This window comes from Juglans microcarpa x Juglans regia, chromosome 4D (genome assembly GCF_004785595.1).
Source record: "Juglans microcarpa x Juglans regia isolate MS1-56 chromosome 4D, Jm3101_v1.0, whole genome shotgun sequence".
NCBI lineage: Eukaryota > Viridiplantae > Streptophyta > Magnoliopsida > Fagales > Juglandaceae > Juglans > Juglans microcarpa x Juglans regia.
The window spans coordinates 15,283,478-15,310,816 of record NC_054600.1 but is presented as its reverse complement, the minus strand read 5'-3'; the positions used below and the strand labels follow the sequence as shown (position 1 = coordinate 15,310,816).

At 35.5% G+C, this 27,339-nt stretch overlaps 2 protein-coding genes across 2 annotated transcripts; both read right to left on the bottom strand.

The window, feature by feature from the left end:
• Window positions 1–1,686: 1,686 nt before the first annotated feature.
• On the bottom strand, window positions 1,687–2,190 carry LOC121260153. Its single transcript, XM_041161998.1, has one exon. The coding sequence runs from the start codon at window positions 2,188–2,190 to the stop codon at window positions 1,687–1,689; it is 504 nt and encodes a 167-aa protein (XP_041017932.1).
• Window positions 2,191–20,639: 18,449 nt separating this feature from the next.
• On the bottom strand, window positions 20,640–24,238 carry LOC121261621 (auxin efflux carrier component 5). Its single transcript, XM_041164066.1, has 5 exons — window positions 23,414–24,238; window positions 23,120–23,205; window positions 22,871–23,028; window positions 21,141–21,217; window positions 20,640–20,873 (listed from the first exon to the last, which is right to left on the bottom strand). Exons 1-5 carry the CDS (start codon window positions 24,100–24,102, stop codon window positions 20,801–20,803), a joined length of 1,083 nt encoding a protein of 360 aa, XP_041020000.1. The 5' UTR covers window positions 24,103–24,238; the 3' UTR covers window positions 20,640–20,800.
• Window positions 24,239–27,339: the final 3,101 nt, after the last annotated feature.

Genomic DNA, 27,339 nt, shown 5'->3' with positions numbered 1-27,339 from the left:
GATTTGTACTCAAATCTCACCGTGGTAGTCCCAACTACCATTCCCTTGGAATGGTAGACGATGTGTTAGGACTAGGAGATGCAACGGACACTGGCTTGTTGCATTTGACTTACTGGAGACGGTCGATTAGGCAGTGCAAGCACAATACGGAGCTCATAGCCTCCATGCTCCAATTCATATATAGTATTATCGCGTCCATAACTGAGTTGCGCGAGCTACTAGATGGATTAGCCCAATAGATACTTTAGTTATGCTTGTACTTAAGGAGCTTTGTCTCTCGTACTTTTGTGATTACAGACCTTTTGGACTCAGCTGTAATCTTGAACGACTATCACTTTCATGTTTATGTATTATGTTTTAAAGTCTTTGGGATATATCTCATTTGATGCATAATATTGCTCAAGAAAAAAAATTATCCACTACAAATATTGCATATGCATGTTAGGTGCATTGCATCTTAATTGTTATGAATGGGGGCAGGTAACCTTATGTTGTATCTCTCGATACTTCAGAGTCTGTCTGTTCCCAAGAGGAATCTGAGGTGCGTCACATGTTACATCCTTCCCTCCTAAAAAATAGGTTGCTCACCAAGCCTATTGTGCATCACTGGACGAATCGTCACTAATCGGTGTAGGCGGGGGTGAGTCGATGTCCATAGGCACAATATGCTATGGTAAGTAGTAGAACGCGTCATCCTCAGAAACATATGCCACGTTACCAAAATTCTCGGGCCAAGGTGCTACTTGACCTCCTTGTCGTCGCTATTAGGTACATGATCCTCCATGAGTAGAAGACATCAATGATATTGATATTTCAGGTTCATGATTGGTGGTTATAGTGTGCTCCTTTGCTACATGGCCAGACTTAGCTCCATCTCATGACACCCTCGCCTTGAAACTATCTTGATCCATCCATGATGGTTTATAAAATAACTACTACTATAAAAATGAAAATATAACACTCACGAAGGGCGTTCTATACATCATGCAAAACCTCAATACCAATATTTTACTACCTACATATTTGTCTCCAATATAAAGGCGATCTATATTTCCACAAACACAATACTTTGCCAAAAAGCATTTAATTGCAGCTAGGTAAAACTACTATCATAAGTGAATTCTACTAAGGCCAATGTTTCTCCTAATCACTTTACTCTTCAAGACACAAACTCAATCGCATCCTTTAAGTTGGATAGTTTGTTTCATCTGTTTATCCTCAAAACCAAAACAAACTCCAATACACAGAATACTATTTAGCTGACCTTCAACTCCTTCCTCATACTACTACTAAAGGGTATTCTGTGTCTACACCGTTATAAACAATAATACTCCTAATGAGTATTGTTACTCTTACCACCTGAGTAACAATTTGGCTTGCGAACCGAACTCTGGTGTAAGCTAAAAATAGTGACTCACTTGAAACCAACAATGTACAAGCTACAAATCACTATGGCTTGGCATTGCCTAGCGTCAGTTATAAAGCAGTACTACTACTAATTGTAGTCAAAATAATCTTAGCTAAGCTTAAAAATAAAATGGTCTAGAGAGATACCAGGGATGACATTAACTCTTTCTCTTCCTGGGATGTTAGCATTTACGTCTCCCAGAGTGACAGTGTACACCCTAAAAGGTACATGATGCCTCGACTTTGGTTTGCTCTCAATGTTGGGGGCAATTCACTTTCCTAAGCCTCAATGGGATAGTCTTTCTTCATATGGCCTAGCTGATCACAATTGAAACAGGCCCTTGAAGCGAGTTTGCATTCGACTCCATGCTTCCTGCCAAACTTTCTACAGATAGGTATTGGACTAGGCATTTGTCCTCCAATCATGATGTCCTTTCCTTTGTTTGCTTCGGTCATCACCCTCTTATTATCTAAGCTTCCACTGACAACGAATTGGTAAGCTCTCTTTTTCTCTAAATTAATGTGGGTAGTTAAGCCCCTTTGCCCTGCTTCAATAATAGCTACCACATTAACCAACTCTTGGTAATTCTCGATCTGGAGATAAACCACTTGGATGTTGATCCATGGCTGCAAACCCACTTGAAATTTCTGGGCTTGCATCTTCTCAGTAGAAATTTGGTGTGGAGCAAACCTCCCCAACTCCATAAATTTGGCAGCATATTGTTCCATAGACATGCTGCCTTGTACTAGTGATGCAAATTCCTTCACCTTTTGTTGCTTCATCTATTATGAAAAAAATCAATTATCGAACTCCTCCCTGAATATTTTCCAAGTAAGGTAGTCAAAATCAATGATTATCGAACTCCCTAATCAGAAGTTGCCTTCGTGTATCCCAGCATATGCCAGCTTCTCCTTGAAACAGATACCTAGCATACAGTGCCTTTTTTTTTTCTACATATCTCAAAAGTCCATTTGAGGTCGATTATCCACTTGTTTGCCCCTATAGGCCCTTCGTTACCCATGAAGTTTGGGTAGTGGTGCACCAAAAACTTCACATAGGGACAACCCACTTTAGGCCTATGTACGGGCACTTGATGCTATTGTTGTTGTTGTCTAAGCACCTCTGTCAGTAAAGAAAGAGCTCCTGATACCCCTTGTCCTCCGTCCATTGGAGGATTCTGTTCCCCTTGGTTGTTGCCTCCACTGGGCTCTCTCGATACTCTTCTACGCACCATGTGTTACTTCCTGAAACACATGCTTACATTTATCAGATTGAGAATCCACTTCCGAATTCCAAAAAAATATTCTAGCTCATAAGACAATACTAGTAGTCCTATCTTAGCTTGATCATATCCTATACAAATACGTCATTCCTCTAGGCTAGCTGCATCTTTATTAAGAGATCCAACTGAATAATTTCCTAAAGTTTTCACAATCTACAACCTCGAATCGAATCGAATTCATCTTCCAAACTTGCATTCAATCCATAACCTAAAATAAGGTAAGATCATTATCCAATGTTCGTCACTTTTAGATCTCGTAAAATTTCGTCACCCAAATGTCTCTTAATCTAATGGTAAGTTCAACCAGAACTCCCCTCCTAATATTTATAGACCCAAACTTCAGGTATGATTAAACTGATATACTAAACCTATAGAATTCAAAACCTAATAGGAATCTTTCCAAAGAGTCTTCAATTTCTAAAACCTCAACTCTTCTGAGTAATCCAAAATTGTTACCTTCTTCCATTATAGACTTTTGTTTCTGTTCCACAATCAAGACAATTGGGCCATGTTGCCTCTATTCTGCGGCCGATGCTGACATGCTTACCTATTCCAACACATCTATTCCTCCAAGCCTAGGTATCTCAAACTCAAGCCTAAAGAAAGACTAAAATTTCAATACTATTATAAGGTACAATTCCTAGGGACATGTGGCTTTAACTCAGAGATGTATTGCTTTGATACTACCCTGTGATGCCTCTAGATTCTGTTTTGGATTGGGCAGACTCTAAAATATCAGAACATACAACACAAGGGTATTTGCTCCCGTTTATGACAAATAAAGATGAAATGCATTTAACAAGCATCTAAACGATATACAATATTCACAGCTGATAATTTTTTTCTTTGAGCAATACTATGTACCAGATAAGATATATCCCAAATTAACATAAGCATACTTCATAAAAGTCACATCATAATTGATATCTAAAGGTTACAGTACTTTGTCCATAATATTTGCAACATAACTAGTACTGGAGACAGAGCTCCTCATAGACATAATCAAACGAACATTATAACTGATAGGCTAGCTTAAGGAGTAGCTTGCACAACTCGGCTAGGATAGCCATAATCCTATCTATAAATTGGAGCATCGAAGTGATGAGCTCCTCATCGTTGCTTCATGACCTAATCGACCTCATCCAGGATATCCTCTGCTGATTCTCTAAGTCCTGACACATTATCTACCATTCCGGTGGAAATGGTAGTTCGAACTACCATTACGGTGAGCATAGTGTGACGAATAAAATGCGTGAATTCATGAGAAACTGTAAGGAGATATTTTTAAACGTTAGAAGCTCCTTATTAACAAAATTATAAACATTAAAATACTGGCTTAAAGTAAAATTACCATTTTACCCCTCTACTTGTGGAAAAATTATCATTTTACCCCTAACTTAAGGATTTCACATCCTAATTCCAAAATTTACATTCCTCATGTAAAATTTGTCCTAAATCCAAATATCTAATTAGAAGAATTTAAAACACATCACAACTAGGTTAAACATGCTAAGGCCGAAACATGTATAGGCCAAAACCTCTTCATCTTTGCTACAATTCTATCAAATCTCATTTCTCATGCTTAAAATCGAAATATGCAACATACAAAAATCATATCCTGTGCTCAAATAGCATACTAAAACAACCAACAAAACTTTCACTACAAAAATCACAAATTTCTTCAATAACAAACTTCAAGTATTTAACCTTAAACACAACCCTTAATGGTCAAGGTTTTATCTATTTTCAAAACAGCTCCAAGAATACTAAAATTCCAATAACATACTCTCAATACATTCCTAACACATTCCAAGGAACCATCATGCTTTGAATCATCAAGCCAAAATGATAAAAAGTCACAAAATCCAACTTAAAACATTCGGATATCACACTTTCACCAAAACTGAAATCTATGTGGTTTGGTTTTGATCAAACCATTAGATCTGAAACATTTCACGAAATAAATCAAAATTTGCATAAAAACATAGATCAAAACCATATGTATCTTTAAAACCAACACCATAAATACTCAAACTAACATCCTAACATATAAAGAAAAGTACTTGGAACATCATGTGTAAATATTAAAGCCATTGGAGCATCCTTTCACAACAAAAGATTCAAGCTTAGTCAAAATAGAATCTATTTTCAACCTCCCAATTTTCAACTTTTAAATCTATGCAAAATTCTCTTATAAAAAGATTATAACATTCAACGAATCTTTATCAAACTTATATATTAGCATGTTAACTATAATTCAAAAAAATATCAGACCAAGATCTTGTCAAATACACCATAAAAAAAATAAAAGAATCACATAATGTCTAGTTTATCGCCTAGAATGACCTCTTCATGCTTAAACCAACTTTTCACCCATCCAATAACCATTAAAATTAACAAAAAAATACCGACATATTTCGAAGAGGAACAACTTATGTGAAGGGTACTTCATGAGAAAACACTTACAACAACTTCAAAATAGTCGAGCAAAGTAAGCCAAAAAAAGTGTCCGAGAGCTCCTCTAGTTTTCTCTCCAAGAAAATGCTTGAAAAGTGATCAAATGCAAGGGGGATGGACAAGTAGAACACTTAATCATCTTGAGGGGCGATAGGAGGTGTGTGAAAGATACTTTGAGTGATGTGGTGTCAACCAAAACTATGGGTAATACTATGTGGTACTGCACATGGTTTTCAGTCAAAGAAGCTTCCTTATGAAAGGTGGTGGTGAGAGGGCTTTGGCCTTCCCATCAGACACTATTTGGGACTGACTTAGGTAGTGAAAGGACTTCCATAGAAGGCGTAAAATTTCTCCATAAGCATTGTTTTGGTGGTTCAATTTCGTGGGCCTTAACTGAATGGGCTTCCATTTAGGATTTCAATGGGGCTTGGTTGGGGTTTGGGTTTCTATCAAGCCCAAATCTAATTTTTCTTGGTCTTATAAAAATATCAACGTTTAAAATAATAAATAAGGATGTAATAACATGAATTTGAGGGGTTAATAGCATGTGAAAGTGATTTAATCAAGTGATTATACGCTACGCTAAAATCGGGTTCAATTAGGATTTGGGGGCAAACTTTTAGGATTTGAGAAAACCATTTGGGATTTTTGTTTTCACCAAGATTTTGGGGTTTCAATTGGATTTCAAGTGTTTAGAACTAGTATTGTAACCCTATTTGGTTTGACACAAATTGGATAGTTGGATGGAATAGAGTTTTGCTTAGGTTGCATGATCACAAAGCATGATTTCCTTCACATTTCCATCTTATGGTTTCTCTTGATGCCAAGTGTCCAATACTATTCACCAAGTGTGGCTAAGATCTTACCAACTTTCCAATTAAAACTTCTCTAACCTAATTTTGACATTACATATTGGGATTTTGAAAGCACTGATCTAGGTGCTAACATCGAGACTACTATTAACTCTAAAAAAGTGAAAAATAAACTTTACATTATAAAATCCCAAATAATCATACTAACCTCAATGTGCAAATTATTTATAAAATTCAACTCTGAAGTGCCTCAAAAAATTCAAAACGCATTTTCGAACGAGCGTTTTTTCGAAAATCGAAATTTTTTTTATTGCGCCTTAAAATTCTAAATAATCCTCTGAGTTTAATGGCGCAGTCCATTTCTCATTCTAATGATTTTAAGTATTTTAAATGAATAAAATCATGTTTTTGGCACCATAGTAAGTGGTAATACTAACTTTGCTGTCAAATCCAAATCCGCTCTATTGTTTTTTCATTTTTACCCTTTGAAAAACATTCAGCCGCATGGTTTGGTCTTCACGAAAGGCTGCATGGCAGCCACTGATGGTGGCACAGGTTGGCCTTCCTTTGCCGACCTGGTGACTATTGTTCCGTAGCCCATCCATGAGATGATGTTGGCATCCCGACCTCCGAAGATGGTTGACGGTGAGGTATATTTTCAATTCTCCAAGGAAGAGATTGCACGTTCTGCAGAGCCATTCTAATATTCCATTGTGCTCAAATTCTTGAAGCAACGTCCTTCGCTGGACGTCATGCGTGCTTTCATTCATAGCTGATGGAGTCTATAGGCCATACTGGTGGTCTCTTCCATGCGGCATCCTCGTAATGTTTTTGTGCATATGACTAATGAAGCCGATTTTACTAAAGCCTTATCGCGGGATGTTTACCTCCTAGTTGGAAGCAAGAGATTGTGTATGAAACACTTCCTGCATATTGCTTTACATGCAAAATGCAGGGTCGTAATTCGTGGACTTGTAGAACAGGAAATCTGAGAAGAATGGGCATGTTCAGGTAGGGAAGAAAGGTCATCAAGAGGCTGTGAAATCTATAGCAGAACCTGTGCCAATTGCATCTGATATTGCGTTTAATCTTCCGTCTAATCTCATTGTAGAAGAAAATATGGTGACTGGTATGGAAACAGAGGGTGTAGTTGTAGAATTGGTACCGATTCCGCCTGATGATTTCCTTCGCTTGAGCCAGTGGGTGGTGTTTTGGTACTCCTGAGAAAGTAGATCATTTGGTGTTGTTGTTGGTGTGACGTCTGGTCTGCACGGTGATAGCTTGTTAACACAAAAACAGATGGTGTAAAGGCAATTGAGATAGAAAAAGATTTCCCAGTTTGTGCTGAGAATGCTACAGGTGTTATAATGGGGGAGACTTCAATGGAGAATCTTGAAGTCCCGATGGTTATGGCTAGTGAGGGGGTGGACCTATTTGTGGTGCGGGATTCGTTTGTGGTGCAGATTGAGACACTCGAGGAAGAGGAACTTGCGGATTCACCTGGTGAGGAGACACTCGTGCTGGAGAATATTGTTTCAGAGCTGAAACCAGATATTCAATAAGAGGTCTTCCCATAGGATAAAGAATATCTTATGCAATCTGAGGCCAATGAAGGTAAGAAGAAGTATAAGAAAAATATGTTTGTTAAAATGTGAAGTTCTTCTCGGTTTCATGCCCAAATTTCAAATCCTGCTCAATGATTGATTCCATTTTCGTATGGAATATTAGAGGGATTGGGACCTCCAACAATAGATTAAAGAAGTTGATTGGTAAGTTGAAGCCGAAAGTTGTTGCTCTTTTAGAACCTTTTCAAATTTTAGAGGCCGCTCATAAATTGGCACGATGTTTGAGTTTTGATAATTTATGTTCTAATGAGGATGATGGGGGCAAAATCTGGATTTTCTAGAATAGTACCTGTGAGGTGCAAGTGGGTCAGATGGGATTGCAATTTATTTCTATTTTAGTAGGTGAAGGAGCCGTGAAGTTCTTGCTCACAGTGATTTATGCCAAATGTACCATGGCGGAGAGGCGATACCATTGGGATGACCTCAGTTCTAATAATTTGGGATCAGATCCTTGTGTTTTTGTTGGTGATTTTAATATTATCTGTAATGATTCAAAAAGGAAGCGAGGTAGGCCTTGTCCTACTTTGGATATGGAGAAATTTAATAATTGGATTCACCAAGGGAGTTTGATGGAAATGGCTACAAAAAGGAGTGTTTTTACTTGGTGTAATGGGCAATTGGGTCTTGCTCACTCTTGGGCACGTCTTGATCATGCCCTCATGGACAACACCTTTCTTGCTTTGTTTCCAAATGCTATTTGTTCTTATTTGCCACATTCTACTTCATATCATGCTCTCATGTTTATTGAGTTCAAGAAAAATCCTCTCTTTTATGGCCCAACCTTGTTTCGATTTCAACAGATGTGGGTGGATCACTATAGTTTATTGGATTGTGTTCGGACAACTTGGGCTTCTCGGGTGGGGGGTTTGGTTATTCAGATTTTGATTAGAAAATTAAAGCAAACTAAGGTGGCGTTAAGGGAGTGGAATAAAAGGGTCTTTGGTCGTACCTTGGGTGGTATTGATGCTCTTGAGAAACAGCTTGAGGAGATTGAGCAACAACTTCAATTAGATTGGGAGGAAAATTTGGAGAGGGAGTTACATATGGTAGTCTCGGACCTGGAAAGTTGGAGGCGATGGGAAGAGACAAGATTGACACAAATGGCAAAGTTAAAATGGAAGGTGGATGGCGATCGAAATTCAAAGTTTTTTCATGCTTGCCTTGCCAATAAGAGGAGAAAGAGAGTGCTGGAAATGCAATCAAATGCGGTGGTTTATGAGATGCCAGAAAGCATTCACCAAGGGACAGTGGAATATTTTTCTTCTTTGCTTCAAGGGGACTAACTGGTTGAGTAGCCTAAACTTGAGCAGTTCATTGATCTCGTCATTTCAGAGGAGTAGAATGTCTCACTTCTCCGTGCGCCTACAATAGAGGAAATATTTTAGGCTTTGACTTGATTCTGTCTCAGAGTGCTCTGGGTCTTGATGGGTTTGGTTTGGGTTTCTATAAAAGTTGTTGGGAAGTGGTTAAAGTTGATGTGTGGAATGCAGTTTTGGATTTCTTTACATCCAAGCACCTTCCCAACTTTTTCACGGCCTTATATTTGGTTTTAATACCAAAGGTGGATTCACCTACAAGTTTTGATAAGTTTCACCCCATTAGCCTTTGTTCTGTTTTTTATAAAATTTGCTCCAAGATTATTGTGAATCGATTAACAGGTCTCCTGCCTCGCCTGATATCTTCGGAGCAAGGAGCCTTTATTCCTAGAAGAAGTATCTTTGAGAACATTAGTCTCACCTAAGAAATGATTCAATCTATTAATAAAAGAATTCATGGGGAAATATTATGTTGAAAGTGGATATGCCGAAAGCTTATGATCTCGTGGATTGGGCTTTTCTAATTGCAGTCTTGCGAAGGTTTGGCTTTTCTTCTCAATTCTGTGAGTTGGTGCATTCTTGTATTTCAAGCCCTTGGTATTTGGTTATGATGAACGGTACGGTCAAGGGTTTCTTCCCGGGAGGCGGTCTTCATCAAGGGGATCCTTTGTCACCTTATCTGTTTATCATTTAGCAAGAGATCCTATCCCGGATGATTCATGGCAACGTGAGAGAAAATAAATTTGGCTATTTCTATCTAGCCCGAGGTACGCCTATTGTTTCTCACTTGATGTATGCTGATGATGTAATTATTTTTTCTAATGGAAGTCAAAGATCGGTTCGAGTACTTCAGCACATTTTGAGTCAATATGAGAGGTGGTCCGGACAGACTATCAATATTCAGAAATCAGCATTATATTGCTCGGACAAAATTTCCCCTATGCGCAAGCAGAGTCTATTATGTCGTATTGGGTTCATGGAGGGGACTATTCCTTTTAAATATCTAGGAGTGTCGATTGTTCTGGGGCGCCTTAAGTAGTCTCATCTAGAAGGCATGGTGAATAAAGTGAGGCAAAAAATCAGTGGTTGGCAGATGAGGCTACTATCTATTGGTGGAAAACTAGTTCTATTAAGGTATGTTATATCTAGCATGGTGATTCACCTCTTTGCTGTTTTACAGGTCCCCCAAGCTACTATCACCAAGATTCATAGGTTGATGAGCTCTTTCTTTTAGGGAGAATCCGATGGGCGAGATAGAAAGAAATAGGTGGCTTTGAAACATATTTGCAACCCTGTGGAAGAATGTGGTCTTAGGTTACGACATCTTCAAGACACCCAGAGAGTCTTACATATACGTTTTGCTTGGAATCTTATACAAATTAATTCTCTATGGGCTAACTTTTTCGAAGAAAAATATGTGGGTTCGAAGCCTTGGTTTTTAATAGAGGCCACTAAAGGGTCAAGATTTTGGAGAATGGTTGCTAATTGTATCCCATTGTTGTTCAATAATTCTAAGTGGAAGATTAGAGAAAGAAAGATTTTTTTTGAATGACAAAAGGAGGGATAATGGTCCCCTTATTAATGAGATGCCATTAGTGGGTTCACCCCTGCTAAAAGTTAAAGAGTGTAGGTTGTCGGATAGTTGGGATGTGGATCCTCTGGAGAACTTAGTTGGGCAGGAGAAGGTGGATGAGATTTTAGTCTCTTTATCTAGGCCTAATTCTGGAAAGGATGTTCTTGTTTGGACTCCTACGGAGACAGGTATATTCTCTACCAAATCTGCTTGGCATTGTATTCATATCAGAGGTTCTCCTCTTGGTTGGCACGATTGGATTTGGCATAAAAGTCTTCCTTTAGAATTATCTATACATTTTTGGAGGGCTTGGCATATGACCTTGAGTGTGGATGATAGATTGCGCCGTATTGGTATTCCCCTTGTTTCCAAATATGATTGTTGTAATGTAGGCCATCTTGAAGATATTACCCATGTGCTCTTTGAGGGTGATTTTCCTCAAAAAGTAGGATCCTTTTTTGGCACTCTGTTTGGTATTCCTCTTGGCTGATCTTGGAAACAGAATTCTGGGACTTGGTTTAGGCATCTAGCTCTTCTTCTCAAGTGGGTTTTATAGTTGGCATCATTCCCATTATTGTTACTTGGTGCCTATGGAGGAGAAGATGCCTTGCTTGTATGGAAGGTATTCTGGAAACTCATGAAGCTGTTGTTCATTCTATTTGTGTGTGGCTAGGTTCCCTTTGTCATGCAACAAAGAATCCCATGAGATTGTCTCGCTGGGATGGCATGATTCTAGAGGCCTTGGGGATTAAACCGGTTGTGCCTAAAGCTCCTTGCTGAAAAGTGGTTAAGTGGCTTGCGCCGCCATTGAGATGGTACAAATTGAACACAAATGGTAGTAGTCTTGGAAACCCGGGCAATTGTAGCATTGGTGGGGTTATTCGAAATGATTCAGGTCGACTTGTCCAGGTTTATGCCTCTAATATTAGTTTCGGTTCTAACAACAAAGCGGAACTTCTGGTGCTTTTTCAAGGTTTGAGAATCTATAAATCATTACATATTTCTAATGTGATAGTAGAAATGGATTCGATGGTGGTTATTTCTTGGTGGATTAGAGGGCGATGTAATGTGTGGTACTTAGAGGATTTTTGGGAGGAACTTGTTGGATTGTCTCGCACTATTCATTACCGTTTTCAACATGTGTTTCGTGAAGGTAATTTGATGGCGGATTGGTTAGCCAAGTAAGGGCCTTAGGCACCAATTTGGTTTATTCTAATAATTGTGATATGCCGTAGATCCTTAGAGGATTGCTCTGTTTGGAGTTCTTAGCCCTCCCCATCTTTAAGATGTTAGTTTGTCTGGTATTTGTGATTTTGTTTTCTTTTTGTTCGATAGGATTGTCATAGATTGTTTTCTTGGGTGCGGTTTTGTTGGGTTTTCCCACGGGCCTTTGTTTGTTACCACGGTATTCCTCCGCCATAGGTGAGAGTTTTATTAATAAATTCGGAAAGGGGTCATTATTGGACATGTTACTTCCTGCTCTTAAATAAATAAATAAATAAATAATACTAACTTTGCTGATAGACTAAAACCTATGCGATTGTTCGATTCTTGAAAACTTTCGACATTTTTACGAGGTTCCTAAAACCAAATGAAATTCATCCCTTAGATTTCTAGCGGACTGTTACACCAAATGCAGCCCAGGGCATGAGACAGTGCATTGGAAGAGAGAAAAAAAAAAGACTAGTGCCGCAGAAGCATCTCGAATGGAAGAAGAAATAAAAAACTGGAGTTCTACCTCTAGTTTTGCAGCTATGTTTATGTTTTGAGTATTGTAATTTTTATTTTTCTTCATTTTATTTTAAATATTATTTTGATGTTTATTTACGTTAAGTTGTTAGAGTTTATTTTCATGAACATGTTTAGCTAAATTTTCAACTAAGGTTGATGATGAAATCTCATTGAAGATTAGTAATATTATTTATGAGATTGATTTTTCCCCAGTTGTTTGCGCATTCCATGATATATTGTTCTTACTTCATATTCATTGAGAGAGATAAAATTCTTGATAAGAGTTCAATCATATTTTCCTTATGATTTAGAATAATCTTAATCAACTGAGAGACTGATTTATATTTTTGTTAAAAATAAAATCTAATATTTTTTGTGATTTGTTTTAACAAACACAAGTGATGATTTGATTTTATATCTTTGAGCGAAGAAGAACATACTTTAGATATTTTCTTCGAAAGCAATAGGCTTCAATGGTGATATTTTCCATGATAACAAGACTAATTTCTAAATTATCATGTAGATGTTCAGGAAAAATCAATTATCATAAATAATTTAGTATAAATTAATGAGGTGGATTCCAAAACCTTAGTTTATTCTCTATTAATAGTTTATTCACGGTTTATATTAACTTGCATGTTTATAATTTATTTTAGTTCTTTTTATTGTGATTGGTTCATTAAATTAATTATTTCTTACTTTGATTCATTGTTTAGTTCTTAACTTCTTATTTTATTTTAGAACTCATCTTTCTGAACTAGATTATAATTTATTTTGTTTATATTTGATTGGTTTCCTATGTTTTTTTACAAGTTCTTGTGGGTTCGACCTCTTTGTTACTAAACTTTATTTTGGTAAGGTTCGTGCACTTGCGAGTATAATTAAAAGTTCACAACACTGATTTACCCATGCCGCGTGCATTACGATGCACTTATTACTGCTCAACTAAATATAAGAACTGATTCTGAGTGGCCCTTTTGATTTTCTAAGTAAACTCCTATTTTCCTGCATCTCCCCATTGTACCTTTACCAAAAGTACGACTTTAGATCACAATCTCTACTCCTTCCAGTCTATAATTCATAGTGTTTTCAAATAAGTAAGATTTGGTTGCAATAGAACTAGATCTGACTAATTATGCGGGGTTGTTGATACCCGAAACTCTTCCTTAATGAGGAAACGTGAAATACATTATGAATCCTTTCGTATCATGTTAGTAACGCAACTCGATACGCTACTAGCCTACCCTTTCTATCACTTGGTACGGCCCTATGTACCTTGGGCTTAATTTCCCTTTTAGCCCAAATCACTTAACTCCCTTCATAGGTAATATCTTGAGGTACACCAAGTCACTTTCCTCAAAGGTCAATTCCCTTCTAACGTCAGTGTTGCTCTTTTACCTACTCTGAGCAGTGACCATCCTCGCTCTTATTAGTTGGACTTGTTTCATCATCTCTTGGATGATCTCTGGTTCTATTAATCTAGCTTCTCCTACTTTCTCCTAACATATCGACGATCTACATTGCCTCCCGTACAGTGTCTCGTAGGGAGCCATTTGTATGGCTAACAGATAACTATTATTATATGCAAACTTAATAAGTGGAACACGACTTTCCTAGGGTCCTTTAAAATCCAATATGCATGCTCTCAACATGTCTTCCAACATTTGAATAGTCATCTCTGACTGGCCGTCATTTTGGGGATGGTAAGCACTACTGAATTTCAGCTTGGTGCCCATCACCGCTTGTAAACTCTTCCAAAGAATGAAACATAAATCTCAGGTCTCATGCATAATAGAGAGAGAGAGAGAGAGAGTGAGAGTGAGAGAGATTTTCTTTGGGGGTTGTGAGTGTGATTTTTCTTTGTTCTTGAAGAGAGGTAAGGGAAAACTTGTGATTTTCTTGTGTTTTTTTTCTTTGTCTATTTAGATTTATTTTGTTGTAAGGATGTATTGTTTAGTTTGAACTAACTAGTATTGTGTTTTTTTTTTTAAGGATTATTTGTTGGGGCTTGTTGAAGCTTTTGATTTGTATATGGATATTGTTGTGCTAGGTATATTTTTAAATTTTGTTATGAATATGTTGTGATTTTTTGTGAATTGATTGTGAATATGTTGTGATTTTTTGAATATATTGTGAATATGTTGTGAATTTAAAAAAATATATAGTGAATATGTTGTGATTATTGTGAATATATTGTGATTTGTGTATATATTGTGAAAAAAAAATTATATTATGATTTGTGATAACATTGTGATTTGGGCATATATTGTGAATAAAAAATATATTATGAAAATATTGTGAACATAGTAAGATTTGTGCATATATTGTGAATATATTGTAAATATATTGTGATTTTGTGTGCATATTTTGTGATTTGTGAATATATTGTGAATTAACAAATATTTTGTGTGATTTGTAATAATATTGTGATTTGGGCATATATTGTGAATAAAAAAAATATTTTCTCATCTTTTATTATATTGTGATTTGTGATTATTGTGAATATAGGAGATGGAATTAGGAGATAGAAAATATAGGAAAAGTAAAAAATTCCTAATTAACTAATAAATAACAAATTAATAAGATACTAATAAATATCTTATATATTAATCAATATAAGTATATATTGATTAATATATACTAAACAATTTAAAAAAAAAAAATTATATTGTATACTAAGTTTGAAACAAATAAGATATTAATAATATACAAATATAAGATATTATTAATATAAAAAAGTAATCAAACACTATTAAAAAAATAATTTGTAACATATAATAGTTTAAAACAAATAAATTATTTATAACATATACTAGGTTTGAAACAAATAGCTAATTAATAAGATATTATACAATACAAAAAAGTAATTAATAATAAAAATAAAGCAATATAAAAGAAATAACTAATTGACTAATATGATATTAAACATACTAAGTAATTCATAACATAACTAGTAAATAAAACAAATAAGATCAAAGCATACTAAGAGTAATATATAATAAATAAGAAAAAACATACTAAGTAATTCATAACTAATGACTACAAATAATTAATAAAAAATAAATAACTAATAAATAACAAATAACTTTAACTTTAATTTAATTTATACTAATATATTTAATTTCTAAGTAATTCAAACAACATACTTCATGTACGTTACTCAGAACAAAGCCTCCCAACTCTAGACATAGCCTGTGTGTAGTATATATCTATATGTTATTTGTTAGATTTTGTGTGACATTACATGAATAACTTTAGACCCATTTGCGAATTAGTTTACACTTCGGTATTCACTAATTCCTAAATTGTTCAATGTGGACAATTTGAGATTATATTATCTATATTGCACATTTTCGTTACTCTTACTTTACACGTTTAGTATGAAATTTTGTGTCTTCCTCATTTGTTGTTCGGGTATACTGTTTGCAGGGTGACAATCTCTTTCTGTGAACATGTATACTTGGAGAACTATGGGAGGTTCTGCCAAATTTCAACTGATGTGAAAAGTAGAAGAGTGATGAAATTTGTGCAATATGGATGATATAATCTCGAATGGGATAGGACCAACCACCTTTACCTAAAGAGCAGTGGGAATTTGAGCATGTGATGCATGTGAAATTAGTTTACATTATACTAATCAATAGGTTTTTTTAGAAATGGATAAAAGATAGATGCGTCTTGGCGATAGACTTGGAAAATACTATGTATTGTATGCACGTGGAGATAGAACCTTTATTGATTTTACTCGGGCCTCTGTCGATAGTCGCGATTACAATAAGTCTCCATGTCGATGGTGCAAAAATTTGTGCACTATAGAATTGGATAAAATAGAAAGCCATATATTTGTGAATGGTATGGATTTGGGGTATACCTGATGGATATTGCATGGTGAGCCATATGAACAATCAACCGAGGTTTTGTTCTGTCATGGTATTGATATGTAGCACATGGATGAAGATACTGAGCGGGATGACACTAATGAGCAGGATGAGATGGAGAAGATGTTGAGTCACTAAAGTTGGGATGTTAATGGATGAAGTAGACGAGGATGCCTCTAGTGGCAGAGGGACTAAATTGAAGAATTTCTCTACAATGTGGGAAGATGCAAAGCGTGAGTTTTATCCTGACTGTACAAAACACAGCAAAATGTCGTTTATTGTATGACTGCTTCACAATAAGTCATTGTATGGGATGTCAAAAAAAGCAATCAACATGGTGTTGGATTTATTTAATGAGGTGCTTCCTAAAGATTTCGCATTGTTGAAGAATTTTTATGAAGCCAAACAGTTGAGAAATGGGTTAGGGTTTGAGTATAAGTCCATACATGCATACAAGAATTATTGTGTTTTGTTTTGGAATGAGAATGAGGAAAAATAAGTTTGTCCCGTATGCAGAGAGTCGAGGTGGAAAGGTAAGAAAAATATTTCGGTGAAGATTTTACGTTTTTTCCCACTGAAACCTTTATTGCAAAGGTTATATATGTATAAAAAAGACAGTTCAAGATATGAGGTGGCACGAGGAGAAAAGAGTTAAGGATGAAGAATATATGAGGCACCCAGCTAACTCACTTGCGTGGCAATCTTGGCTGCACAAACGGGATACGAACCATGCATGTTGATCTTGCTGCTTCTCCCTCTCATGAGCTATCAGTATTTTCCGAGAATGTTTGGCCCTTGGGTGCACAAACAGGATATGTCTTAATTGGTGGAGAGTTAGGAAAAACTCGGTGGTATGTGTTGAATAATTTTTGAGAGAATGATGACTATATTAGGTATGTCACTGCATACTTAGAATAATTCTAATTAAAAAAATTTAACTATATAACGAATGTGTTCAAATATTCTATTCTTTTGTACTTCTATACAGTGAGCATATGGACAAACTTAGGACAAAAGGCACAGAGAATATAGAGGCGAGACACGAACAAGAATTTTCCTGATGGTTTGAACAACGCGTATGCATTTAAATGTCCCATGACGAAAAATCTTTTTGAACCATTTTAATTATTAGTAACTTTTAATAATTTTGTTACTATTTCAATTATTAGATTTTGGAACAACTTGCTCATGATCTCGCATCAGTTTCTTTTGAATTGCATGCATTGGCCTGTGGTCCCTCACATAGAGTACTTCGATACACTGCATGCACGGTTCAAGATTATAGATTCCATACTATGGACTATAAACATAATCGAAAGACGCAAAATTGTGGTGTGTTGGTCAAGGGAAGTCATGGAACAAATGATATTTACTAATATAGTGTCATACATGACATTATGGGATTAAAATAGCTGGGTGAAAATGTGACATATGTTTTTAAATGTGATTGGTGGTATCTAGGCGGTGGTTGGGTTTCGATACATAGGGAAAGTCATTTTAAGAGTGTCAATACTGCATGTAAATGGTACGAAAATGATCCATTTGTATTGGCTTGTCAAGTTACCCAAGTTTATTACTTGCTTGATCTAATGAAAGGGGCTGATGATGATAGTGGAGAGATAACTTGGCGAGTCGTATAGAAATTTGTTCCTCGAATATCTATGATGCAGGAATGGTAGCAGATCACGATCATTATGGAGATTCAGATGACACTTCGATTATAGAGGCCTACCAGGAAGATGGAGAGGGTATTAATTTATTTGTTGACCTTGATGCACTTGAACTAATCCCCTTATGTAGAGATGACGTCTCACTCTCGACCCATCCGTATTAAATAATCATTCAGTTGAAGTAGGTAAGAAAAAAGAAGAAGAGTCTGAAGAAAAAGAAGAAGAGTCCGAAGAGGAAGTCGATGAAGAAGACAAATAAGAAGATGATGATGACGAAAATGTTATTGAAGTCAATTCTGAAACAAGCATTAAAAATACATCTGGAGATGAAGAATAAAAGTATTAAATATTTTATTTACATAGGATGACAGTACAATACAATTTTTATAAATATTCTCTACTATTTTTTTTAAAAAAATATTCATCATTTCCAAGGATGCCACCACAACGACAATGAAAAAATGTGTCTCCTCCCCCAAGTCCCAAACTTGTTCATGACTCCCCAATCGAGGACTCCGCTCATGAACAAGTTGATATACAGGAGACAGACAGCCAACCGAGACCTACCAGTAAGACTTTGGGGACTGTATTTAATAATTTTAAAAATACTAGCTGATGCCTTGTTACATCGCAGAGGTGGCTTAACACGTGGCCTTGCTCTGAAAAAAAATAGAAGGGACAGAAAAATCAAGGTCAACATTTCTGATAACTTCATGGGGGAGTGGATAATACTGCAACATCGCTTTTCTCCTATGTCGGCACACTATTCCGAGCTTATGTCCCATTTTATGTGCGATCATGAAGAGATATTCCGAATGAGATTAAAGATCACATTCAGAGTCGTGTAATGGTTAGTTTATATACAATAGTAAATTTTTTTTAGAGATGTTTGATTTCATATTTTTGACGCAATTCATTTCTTAGGATGAATTCGACTTCAATTTTGGCCATAGCGGGGATGTGCGAATTGTGAAAGAGTTGATGGTTACATTATTTTGGCATCACAAGGGACGATGTCATGACCACTTTACGAAATTCAAGACGTTGGAAGAGGTTGTTCAATCCCCTATTTAGAAAATAAAGTTAGACGATTTAAGGAAGTGTTGTGATCTTTTCACAAATCTAGATTATCAGGTATTCTAGATTTCTCTCCTATAACTTATATACTAATATATTAGTTCCATATATTATATTTAACATTCTTAATTAATCTTGTAGCACTTAAGTTCTATCAATGTATAGAATAGAATGGCTTTGACAATCTACCATCGTGCTAGTAAAAGGTCATTCCAAAGTCTTACCGATAAAATGGTAATTAATAACTTATTAAAATTCACTCATTTTTATCATATTTTTTTTATTTAAGTACTAACATTATTTTTTTAAATTGCTAATATAGCTTTGTTAGAAACGTGATGATCCTAAAAATTTCTCCTTCATTCATGTCTATGATGTTAGTCACATTGATGAGCATATTGAGTGGATTGATCCTGTCGCTGAAGATAATTATGTAAATGTGGTTATTTTCTGTAAATAAATTATGCAATATGTGAATAGATATTATGTTTGATTTCTCATTTCTTTTAATATGTTACTTATTGTGTGTTTTCTTTGTAATTGCAGGAAAAAATGATTGAGATGTAGTCAACCACTGAGGAATCCTCTTCTAGTGATATGGACATATTCAAGCAAGTGCTCGGGAGCAAGTCTGGTTTGGTAAGAGGTTTGAGACGTTCTTTCAAGTATGCCGATTCATCCTTCATGACCTCAATTTCGGAAGTTAATAATCATACTAAAGATTTAGATGCACTATGCCAAAAAATTGAGTAGATGAAGTTGAGACACCAGAAGTTAGAGTCTCTCTTATCACGATAGTCTGATTTAGAAACGCATTTGCAGGAGCGACAAAGAAACCAGAAGGAGAGAATATGCATTAAAGTTCAAGAGCAAGTACAGAAAGAGATGCTGGTCCCGAAGAAATGTGTTATGTCACTGTAGAAAGATCGCAGAGGACGAGGAAAGAAGAAGAAATGAATATATTATTATCATTATTAGAAACTTTTATTATCTAATTTTATAAATCTATAAGACATTATTAGTTGTTATATTTATGGTGGAATATGATACAATTTGTATATTTTTTAATTTTATGAAATTAGTATTTCTGATCAGTACGTTTGAATGTAAATTAAAAACAAATTTTCGAACATAATACCACCGAATTCCAACAAAACTTTCGAATGTAAGTCACTCCGTTCGAACGTTTCCACCCACAAACAATCTAAATGTTTAAATGATTAGAATATATACGTTCGAACGACAACCCAACATCCGAACGTTAAATATTTTATGTTCGAACGCTTCGCAATTAACATCCTACATTCAAACGTCTTTGAGCAAACGTTGTAACGTAAATATTAATCGTGCAAAACAAAAACAACGAATGTCCAATTTTTTTACGTTCAAATGTTAATCGGTCAGGTTAACATTTGAATGTTGGTTTTTACATGCAAACGTTACTTTCTTTGACGGATTTTAACTGTTACAAAAAAACTTCACGTTCGAATGTTACATCTCATGGAAGACTTCCAACCCTCACAAAAAAGAAAAACTTTTTTTGACGGTTAAATAGTAAACTATCACAAATTACTTTCTATGACGCATTTTAGGTAACAATTTTAAACCGTCACAAAAAAATATTTGTGACGGTTTACTTATTTTTTGTGACAGTTTTATCCATCACAAAAGCCAAAATCTGTTGTAGAATTTACAGCTCAAACAACAACATAATACTGTACGTGCTCTCTCTCTCTCTCTCTGTATATATATATATATATATGTATTAATGTTTGTTGTATTCATGGGATCGATGCACGTGTCTCTTGACGAGGTAAAAGATTGAAGGTAAGTACTAGGCAGCAATTAGGCTGAAGTTGAACATGTTCAAAAGAAAACAAATGGAAAGGAAATAACTAAAATAAAATAGAAAGACCAACGATCCTTAGCCTCCTAATCCCTTTCTTTTGGAAAAACCCTCATCCGGGGGTATCAATATACAAACTCTAAAATAGCATAATAGGCTATCAACAATGGAAGTGAAACCATCGTGCCAAAGATCACCCTGCAAAAAAAAAAAAAAAAAAAAAAAAAAGAGAGAAAAGAAAAGAATGACACAAGCCAAAAAAGAACAGTCAAGTTGAATTTATGCATGTATAATATTAATCAATCTAAGGCTTTTGTTTTAGTTTTCCACGCATAAGAAACATTCTTTTTTGCAAAATACTCTCTCGAAATTTCATTACTGAATAATTTTCATGAAAGTCTTCATGTATTGAATGGTGAAAGTTGGTGTGAAGAGATTCTATATCATGAGTTTTAAGCGACTTACGCAGTGCTAAGTACGTCTGGATGTAATCCATATTCTTTAGCAAAGATGAAGGACGTAATGGATTGTGGCAGTGCTGCCTGCATGCAAACATCATATCAGAATAGAATAGATTGGTACTGATATGATCTTTACTGTTTATGTAAAAAATATATATACTAAAATGTGCGAAAGAAGATGCCGAAGATCAAAACCAAGTGTTCAAAGGAGAATGTAGAGAACATCTAATCCCAATCGTTTACTGATGATCAGAGACACATGATGATCTTGTCGGTTCATATATTATCATTGATCGAACGTATATAAGCAGTAAAAGCATGAAGATAGTGGACGAGGAGATCTTGGTTATACTTTATATAAATTCTATTGTTGATCAGTGAGACTTAAAGACTATAATGCCATATATTCAAAGCTGGTTTAGCCTTAAATATTAAAGGCTTTAAACAGTGGATTATCATCAATAATGTCTTAACAATGGATTCCATGAATTTATTGGCAACAGTACTTTCCCTTGTATCAATATCACCATGCATGGTCTATTTATATGTAGCTTTCTATTAATAAGGCTAGGGAATATTCCTATAATTAAAAAGAGTACTGCTTATATATTACGACAATATGAGCTAGCCCACAACTTTGTGCTGTACTTCTACGTTCATGACAAGCTTCCACCTGATCCTTTGATGAGGGGCAGAATTTCTAATAGCTAGAGATAGACAAATTAGATGTCTGTGTCCACTCATTTTAATCATATTATTTAATCTTGAATAAATTTCATAATCGTAAGTGGATTTATCCTAATAGCCATGTAATTGCCAGACAGCAGCGGCGACATTCAAACTTTAAAACACTAGTTCAAAACTGCGTGAGACAGCCAACCTAAAAGTTATGCTAAGCAATGTTAGCACTTATCTGACAACAAAAATATATATCGTTTGCATTCAAAACTCACCTCAATTTTATCTCAACTCATTTCATCTTATCATTATAACTTTATCAAATTCTCACATAAAATATAATAAACAATTCAACTTTTTCAAATCCCATACTACAAGAAAATTGTTTATTTGCGACCAGTTAATTCTAGCGAAATGACTATTTGCAACTAAAATTGATTGTGAATAGTCTTTTGGTTGTAATAAATTGATCGCAAAAGCCTGTTTTTCTTCTAGTGCCAAAACAACTTTTTCAAATTTTCTCACAAAATATAATAAATAATTTAACTTTTATTTTACTATTCACAAATTATCTCAACCCATCTCAACTCAATTCTGAATCCAAACCACTCCTAATCTCACTCTCTCCCCACTTCTTTTTCTCCTTTTTGGTTCCTTGTTTTGGCCAAGAAACCACTTTCTTGCACCAAGAAAGGGTAATTAATTTCTTGTTATCCTTGTCAGCATCTTAAGGAAAAAAAAAAAAAAAACACAAAATTGGTGGTTGACATCATTCAACCTTTGACGTGTTGTACACTCAAAAGTAGTCGTGTATGAAGTGAATTAAATAGTCAAATGCACACCAGCCATGCATTTTCTACTTTAACTATTACATCTAATTACAATATGCCCTTATAAGCATGAATGGAGGACATTGGTAGCATCGATTATCAGTGGCTGACCTCGGTATGTATATATATATTACATATATATATATACTAATTTGATATTCCAATGACACGTCGCATGCAACTAGTACTTATGGTGCATGAGTTTATAAAAAGGGGAAAAAATTACCTGAATGATAGCAATACGTAATGCATCACCATGCAAACCCACTGCGATAGCACCAATAGCCATAGCGGCTGGTCCCGCTATGAACCTTAAAACCATCCCAATCATAGTGAGGCCTGGGCCGCATGCAACCAATTTTTCTTGAAGTGCCATGAAGATCCCTGCACATGATATTTAATCAAATAACGACATCAAGATTGAACAGAACACAGAATAAGATTAGCTAGATCGATCTCTTAATAATGTTCTCACCCATGCTAAACATGGCAGTGCCTGTCCCAGCTTTTGACATGATCAGTATGGATCCCTCCACGATGCTTGGCATCTGCAAATGCCACCTGAAAACATATGAAACTAATAAATTAACAGAACTCAAATTAATATAAATGGTATACAATTTCATCCACGAACGTCTAAGACAAGATCATGTTCTATTTGCTATTTTACTCTTTTTCCTGATCAACACTCTTGATCATCATGTTCTACTATGTACATACGTACTTGCAAGTATAGTTAAAGAAGCATGTTTTACATATATATACATACCTACTTGAGATAAATGCCCAAACAATGCCTAGAATACATGCATACGAGTTCGGATTCATGGCTAGTTTCATCCACACCGTCCTCATCAAATACCAGAACGACGGCCCAGTGCTTGGCTCAACATCGACACTGCTCTGCTCTAAATCTTTTCCTGGTTCAACCACAGATTGCACCCGAGAAATATCACCAACACTCGTATCGGAAGAAAAATCAATACCCGTCCGTCGAAATTCCAGGACGAACAAGAGAACAGTGAGCCAAAGGATTCCCTGCACAATCGATGATTGAACGACCATGTCCACCGCCAATTGGCCATACATGGCCTTCATTAAGGGCACCCCTACAACAAGAGAATTGGTTAAAGTACACAAAGAGAAGCTCGTTATGGACCAGCGATAGCTTCCTTTGCTAGTGCACTTAGCCCAGAAAGCGAGCACCACCACGATAATGAGCTTGGAAACGGCGTCAGCACCAATGAAAAGAAAGTTCCATTCGAAAGGATCGGCATGGGCGGTGAATTCAAAGGTGAAGAGTGGCAGAGTGAAAAAGCAAACGAAGCGATTGACTGCGTCGCACTGTTCACGAGTAAAGACACGCCACCACCTGACGGAGCCATACCCCAAAATCAGTGCAAAATAAAGAGGAACCATGGCCACCACCACTTTGTAAACGTCTCCCCACCCTATCATTTTTAATCTCTTCTCGATGATCAGCTACGTACGTACGTGAAAAACTAGCCCTGATTTCGAAGTTGGAGTACCTAGTCTAGTACTTATAAGACTAGGGTTGAATAATATTGAGAGAACGTAACTTGTATGACAATACATATATGAGCTGGGGTATTTATACACGCATGCAGTACTGAAAAAGTTGTGTTGTTTCTCTCCAATCCCTTTTACTTTTTCTGTTTTTTTTTTTCTTTTTTTTTGGTATTATTGAAGAGATTGAGAATTGGTGGGTGCATACGATTCTATGCCCTGTATTCTTTTTAAGGGGTGACATAATTTTTGTTGGTTTTGTGAGTGGTTGGAAGTGAATATATAGTTGCTTTCACTCATGGTTTTTTGTTACGCCAGGCCGCAATTGTAATAGAATAAGGAATGAGGTCCAGCAATAATTCCACTCAACTGTGCAAACAGGGTTCCTGAGTACGTGTGGTTTCTGTTTAATTATATATATATGCCGAGAAGTGGAGGCTTAGAGGCTTCGGACGTGTGAATTTTTAGATTATGGCATATGCAAAATTATATGCAAGTGGACGGATGAAAAATTTGTTCCAGGTGATGCATATATGCTTGCTAATGACTTATGCCTCATTTGATTACGCAGTTTAGATGATATGAGATATTTTATTAAAAATTAAATAAAATATTGTTATAATATAATTTTTTAATATAAATTTTGTTTTGATATTTGAAAAAATTAAATTATTTATTATATTTTATGTAGAAGTTTAAAAAAATTATAATAATTATATGAGATGTGATAAGATGATATAATTTAATTTTGTGTAACTAAATAAATCTTTAAAAATAATAATAATAATAATAATTGAATTATAGAAGCACTAGTAGAATTCTCAGATTGAGTGCTACCTAGCTCCTCGTGATCATGTGACAGACACTAATCATATAGGAATTTGAACCACTCTTTCTGTAGGTACCTTAATTACTAGCTGGCCTGGCGGTGTCTTATGATCGATCGCAACATTGTGACGATAATTTATTATTGATGTTTAATAATTCTTAGATTTTTGTATCAATAATTGATCTAAGAGTTATTAAATATTAATAAGTTAATTATATAATGTGATAATGATAAGATAGTGATCTATATATGCAGTTTCAAGCATTTTCTTTCAGGAATAACAAACAGAATAAGTTCCATTTTCAGATGATTGATCATACGTACTACGCTAGCCCAAAAGCAATTAATACTACTACTACTACTCCTAACTGCAATAATTCCGATCCTTCAGTGTTAGCTTTACATTCTTCGAGCTCGTAACTTGATCCACTCATTATATTCCTGTGTGCTGATCTGGCTTTCGATGGGATGTGCTATTTACGACGTTTAGGGTAGAAATTGTACGGAATTCATCGATTGGAGCTTGTTACTTGATCAGTGAATCAACGAGCTGCTGTTTTTTTTTTTTTTTTTTTTTTTTCCTCCTTTTGTATTGAATGGTGTAGGACTAATCTAATTAGGACCAACGAAGCGATTGTTAGTTGGTCGTGTCCCTGCTGCATGCATGCATGGATGTGGAATAATAACTTTGATCGTTCTAATAATTACTAGGAAACGCTTAGCTTCTCGATCCATGCGTACGTACATTATCAATTTCGATCATTGCATGCATTCGGTGTAGTACTACTACTACTACTACTTTTGAGCCACAACCACCAAATTAAATAAATATTGTTATAAACTTTTTCTATGGTTTTTGTGTGGAGTCTGGACCGTACATATGAATGGAGGAGTTTAGTGCGCAGATCAAGATATTGTGACAACCTTTTTCAGTCGGAATAAAACTAGCTAGCTTCTTTTTTTGGGCAAGTAAAACTAGCTTCCTTTTTCTTTATTCTCCACAATAAATTGTTGTTAGGGTGAAGTACACTAAAAACACAGCAGAATATTTTCTATCTTTTTTGTGTAAATTAAATTGATAATTTAGTAAAAATAAACTCACAAAGGGAATAAAGAAAATTAAGCAATTCACAAGCAAGACACCAAGATTTTTATGTGAAAAATCCTCCAATGCAAAAGAAAAAACTACGGGATCTAATTTAATTAAAACTTCCACTATGAACAATAATGGGTTTACAATTTGTCTTCTCTAGAGCAATTTCTAGTGGCAAACACTACATCAAGATCAATATCTATATTCTTAGTTTAACACATAATCATCACCATATAAATGGATATTAACTAGGGCTACAAGAAATATCTCACCAAGTGGGTATTTGCATAAAACTAGCGAAGAGGGATGTCAATCAAAGTGCAACTCTCACCTTCAAGAATAACATAGTGAAATTTCGTCGAAATCGAACCACAGATCTAAAACATCTATGGAAGTGTGAGAAAAAAGACAAATTCTCACTCTTTTGTACATATAGCCGCAACTTACTCTCTTTATTTTATTTTATTTTATTTTCTCTCTCTTACCCACACTAGCATACACGGCACACTTTCATAAATAAAAAACCTCACCTATTTTGAAATTAACAAATTGTCACTAAGTGGCTTAAATCGGCTTCGCTCACATGGCGGAACCTAACCAACAAATATCCCCCTTTAAGCTATGTGAGGAGCTCCACCAAGCCTTTTTTCTTCTACATACTTCAACTTTTTGCATAGTTAGTAGTTTTGTCATCATATCTTACCCATTGTTGCCAATGTGAATTTTCTCAAACTGTAACAACTTCATCTTCAATGCATTATGAATCCATTAATACCTCACATCAATATGCTTAAATCTTGAACAAAGAGTTGATTTCTTAATGAGACGGATAACACTCTCACTATCACAATAGAAAATATAATTCTCTTATTTCTGACCAAGTTGATCTTCTAAGAACATTTCCATCCACAACAACTCTTTGCTAGTTTCAGTGATGACAATATACTCAACCTCTGTAGTAGACAAAACAACACATTTCTGCAATCTAGATTACCATGACACAACTTTCCCTAAAAAGTAATCAAGTGCCCTGAAGTAGACTTCCTGGAATCAATGTCACCAGCCATAACTGCATCTGTAAATTCATCCAGCATTGGCTTACTATTTCCAAAGGAAAAACATACCCTACAAGTACCTCTAAAACACCTAAGAATCTAATTTCTAGTGGCCAATGTTCTTTGCCAGGATTAAAGAGGAATTGAATAACAACTTCAACAGCATGAGCGATATTAGGTCTTATGCAAAC